A 4412-nucleotide genomic window follows, 5' to 3' on the forward strand; every position below is an offset into this window, starting at 1 on the left:
GAATCAAAATCTTTCCATTCCTACAAACCAAACGGACTTTGGTTTTCACACAAAGAGAATATTAAAAAAAAAAAAAATTGATACATATTCTATTTTTCACATGGAAAAGGGTTTTGACTCTCAACTAAAAAGTGGTAGCATAAACATGTGTAATACCAATAAGAATAAGAACGGAATATAAAACACATTCAACTGCATACCTTGAAAAAGATGGTTGGGATTCCATTGTATTAAGAAAGACCTACCATCCATAACTTGCACCTTATCTATTAAGACAACTACATCACTAATCAAAACCTAATTAAGCCTCAACAAAACCCAAAAGACTCCCCTCATCTTATTCTCTAACTCAACATTTGAATCCAAATCCCTCTCTCTCTCTCTCTCTCTCAACAAACAAATAAATATATCATCTTTTTATAAAAACCAACCATTTTCATGTTACCAAAAACTTTCTGATTCTACTAATTACTACTTAAGCTGCACAGCTCTGCTGGTTCATCCATCTTCAATGTGTTGATCCAGGCAAGTTCTTCATTGTTCAGCTCTCCAAAATCCCAATCTGGCAACTCGCCCGCGTCTTTATCGTCAAATCCGCAGAGCTGAAAATCATCAAGATTGCCAAACCCTTCCAACGGTGCAACAAAGTCATCAAGAAACGGTGCACCCACATCCAACCCCAGGTCCAAATCGTTGCCGATTTCAGCCAATGTCAAAGCTTCATCGTCTAGTTCACCAAACCCCACATTAGGCAACAGATCAATCGAATCTTCGTCAATGACAGAAGCACAAGCATCCATCTTTTTGTCATCGCTGATGAAGATTTTGGTTATGGAGGATGATTCCATTTCGAGAACCGAAGATGGCGATGTGTGTGCGATTACACCCACAGATTCTTCAGAAACGGCTTGTTTTTCATGATCAGAAACGATAACCAATGAAGAAGAATTGTTGTCTTTGTTGTTGTTTTGGATCTTGAGATTGTTAGAACAACTCTTTAAAGCTCCAGCCATTGTTTCAAACTCAAGCTTCTTGATTTCATAAGCTCTAGAAGCTTCCTCTGCAGTATTGTAAGTTCCTAGCCAAACCCGCCTCCCTTTGAACGGATCACGAATCTCCGCCGCCCATTTGCCCCACTTCCGTTGCCGGACACCTCTGTATTTCAAACCAGACGACAATTGGGGTTGACTTGGGGATTTAGTCAAAACCCTTTTCCTTTTCACTAAATTCTTCTCCCCATGGTTGCTATCTTGACAAGAATCCTCAGTCCCAAGAGTCTTTTCTTCGGCAACACAATCAGCACCCACCACGGGAATCTTGATTTCCCGAACAATCGCCTTACGCCCATACGGTTTCCCTGTGGGCTCATCATCATCATCAGACGAATCAGTCAAATCCGGATCATGACATATGATCCGAATGGTTCTCATCGGATCGATTTGTTCGATTACCTTCCCCCTCCTCTTGGGTTTCTTGTTGCAAAGATTCTCCCTATTCACCGGTAATTGCTTCCGGCCGTCTGGCATTTTCTCAAACCCCCACCAAAAAAACTAAAAAAAGAAAGAAAAAGAAAACCAAAAAAATATCTATCGAAACCCTAATGAAAAGATTGGCCTGTGATAATGTAAACAGGCCGTCTCAAGAACAAGAAAAGACTGGAAAACCCCTGTATGTGAAAAGCACCAAAACACTCCACTCCAGAACAAGTCCTGCACAAAACAAACAGAGATATCAAAGATCTGACAGATATACATACAAAAGTTGTATGTATTACAAACAAGAATTGAAGGATTTGGTGTACCGTTTTGGCCTCAAACGCATCGAAACTGTTGGCAAACGTAAGTGAAACCTCTGCTGACTGAAACAGCAGAGAGGAGAATAGCACCAGATTAACAAAGCAAAAGTAATCCAGAGCTTCAACGGAGCCCCAATCTCAGCCAATGAACTTGCCGACATAAAATCAGCTCTTCTTCGCTTTTTTCTCGCCTAAAACAACTCACCTATCTAAAACCCTTTTTCAACTACAAACACAGTAAAATTCAGATCAGATAAACAATAAAGTTCAAATTTTTCGGAACCCCATAAAATTCCCTCAATCCTGTAAACAGAACCGATCAAGAATCGACGACGTATTCGAAATTCAGAGGAAAAACACGTTTAAAATCAAAGCGATTTGCAGTCAATTACAACAATGGAGTAACATAAAACACGATTACAATTCAACCAACTACTTTCCCCTAAAAAAAGGGACAAAAAAAAGCTTCAAATTGAAACGAAATCGCAAAACCCAAATCGAAACAAAAGGAATTGATCAAAGCGAATGGCGTACCTGTGGGTGATTGTATCTCCCTCTCTGAAAACCCAGCCCCAAGTTGTAATGATTTTTTTTTCTCTCAGGACTCGGTTCTTTCACTGTTAATGACTCCGTTTTTCAAGCGGTCAAAACACAAATATGGGGTGGGTATATATAATGCCTTTTAATTATTCATAATTAAATGAAAATAAGGGAAAGTAAATAATGTTTCAAGTAATTAAAATATTTGTTAATTCACTGACGAATACTATTTGGGGTATGAATGTATGATGAGCTGTCATGGCCATCCATCATGCATGACCATACCATCCCATTCGTCATGCATATCATGCCACATTTTTGGCCCAGATATTCTTTAGCTGACTCGTCAAGCTAGACGCGTGTTACCACGCTCCCTTTGGTCTCCTATGGCGCGACAATTTCGATGAAACTCTACTTACTACTGGACCGTAGGAGTACACGCGCTGAGGGTGAGAAAGGGTAAATGGTTTGTGCGTTTCTTTAGTTTTTTGTTGAGGAGGTTAGAGGTAACGCCGCGAACCGGGAACGTAGATGACAGCTAATAGATATTTGGTCGTTTTTGGGTTTGACAATTGGGTGAAATTACCAAAATACCACGATAATATATTGATTCCCGTAAATGCCCCTGTGAGAAGGGAAAATATTCCTTTTCTAGGAGGAATTTGTTTCGATTAATATTTTGCCTTTATTGTGAGGGGAATAAATATTTTTCTTTTCTCGTAATTTTAATTTAATTATTACCTAAGATTTATTCATATCTTGGTTGGAGTATTTAATTGCCTACCATTAATGAATGATTTTCTTTATTTGTATGGTATTTTACCTCCAAATTATATTCATGGCAAAATATTTACTTTTTTGTTTTAAATAAACATATATAATACTCCTAAATAATAATTTCACACCTTCGACTTATTACCAAGGATAAATAAAATAAGGATCAGTTCAAGGGATGAGAATATGATTGTTTAAAAAGCCGTTGGTTTTAAGTTCGAGACCTATCCCCACTCATATGTCGTGTCACCGGGTGAATTTAAGATACTTGCACTGGATTCTTTGGGGGTTGGGTGCCGTGTGGAACCGGTTAGGATTGAATTATGGTATTATGATACTGTTAGGCATGGGCGTTCCAATCTTTTTGGAAGTCCTGTTACATCTAAAACTTTTGATGGCATTGTATAAGAGATAACAACATACATATATGTTGACCACAAAAGGACACTAATCCTAAATTATCAACAATCTGAACCAAACTTAAACTAAACCATTAATAATTTATATTTAAACCTAACCAATTTGAACTACAGCTTTACATAAATTGATGAAAATGTCCTAAACATATATAAAATTAGGCCCCAAAATTTTGGATATCATGTTCAAAATCTCACATTTATCATGCTAAGAAGCGGTCCTGCTGTTGGGGGCAGATTCAAGGCTTGGAATATGGTATATTGTGAAACCAGTTTTTTTTTTTTTTTTTTTGGGATCGGGTATAATTTATTTATGGTCGTTAAATTTGAAACTAAAAATTTTTCTAGGTGAAACCATAAATATCAAAGGTTGGCATTAAATTCTACAATTCTTTTGAGATTAATCGGTTGATATTATGATATTTGTTTTGGTTAGTTTAAACTTAACTTGTTTATATTTTGGATTAACTTTTTTTTATGATAAACTAAATCGAAAAAAAGTATACTGACATGTATAAACCTTAAAATTCAAGTTTGGTGTCCATTGAAGGAGCTAATAAAATGTATGGGACAACCTTCATCTCCTACATTTATAAGCACATACCAATTTAATCTAACATTGTGTTCTCAAATTCCAATTTTTATTATTACAATTGAAGGATTAGGGGTTGTTCGGTTCGTTTTCTATTAAGACATGTATGGATAAAACTTTATGTATTGATAAAGTTGTAGTTCGGTTGTTGTATTGAACAAACGGTATGCATGCCAGAATTGACCATTTTACCCCCAGTCTATATTTGTGTCCAAATAAAACAACTTTATCATAATCGACAGACTACAGCTACTGTTTGACCACAAGTATGTCCTTCCTTTGTTTGATCATGGAT

The 4412-nt window shown here is 36.7% G+C and overlaps 1 protein-coding gene across 2 annotated transcripts; it reads right to left on the minus strand.

Moving 5' to 3' along the window:
* Positions 1–207: 207 nt before the first annotated feature.
* Positions 208–2412, minus strand: LOC112523337 (ethylene-responsive transcription factor ERF118-like). 2 transcript variants are annotated; one of them, XM_025132897.1, is made up of 3 exons: positions 2330–2412; positions 1802–2021; positions 208–1709 (listed from the first exon to the last, which is right to left on the minus strand). In XM_025132897.1, the coding sequence occupies exon 3, from the start codon at positions 1524–1526 to the stop codon at positions 465–467; it is 1062 nt and encodes a 353-aa protein (XP_024988665.1). In that variant the 5' UTR covers positions 1527–1709; positions 1802–2021; positions 2330–2412; the 3' UTR covers positions 208–464. The 2 variants fall into 2 exon arrangements, with proteins under 2 accessions (XP_024988665.1, XP_024988666.1); XM_025132898.1 differs by lacking the exon at positions 2330–2412 and having other exon boundaries at positions 1802–2276.
* Positions 2413–4412: the final 2000 nt, after the last annotated feature.

This window comes from Cynara cardunculus (genome assembly GCF_001531365.2).
Source record: "Cynara cardunculus var. scolymus isolate 2C chromosome LG 12, CcrdV1, whole genome shotgun sequence".
NCBI lineage: Eukaryota > Viridiplantae > Streptophyta > Magnoliopsida > Asterales > Asteraceae > Cynara > Cynara cardunculus.

Bases quoted from the DNA above. Each gene is read 5' to 3' on its own strand.
- LOC112523337 (XM_025132897.1), bottom strand. From the start codon at position 1,526: ATGCCAGACGGCCGGAAGCAATTACCGGTGAATAGGGAGAATCTTTGC.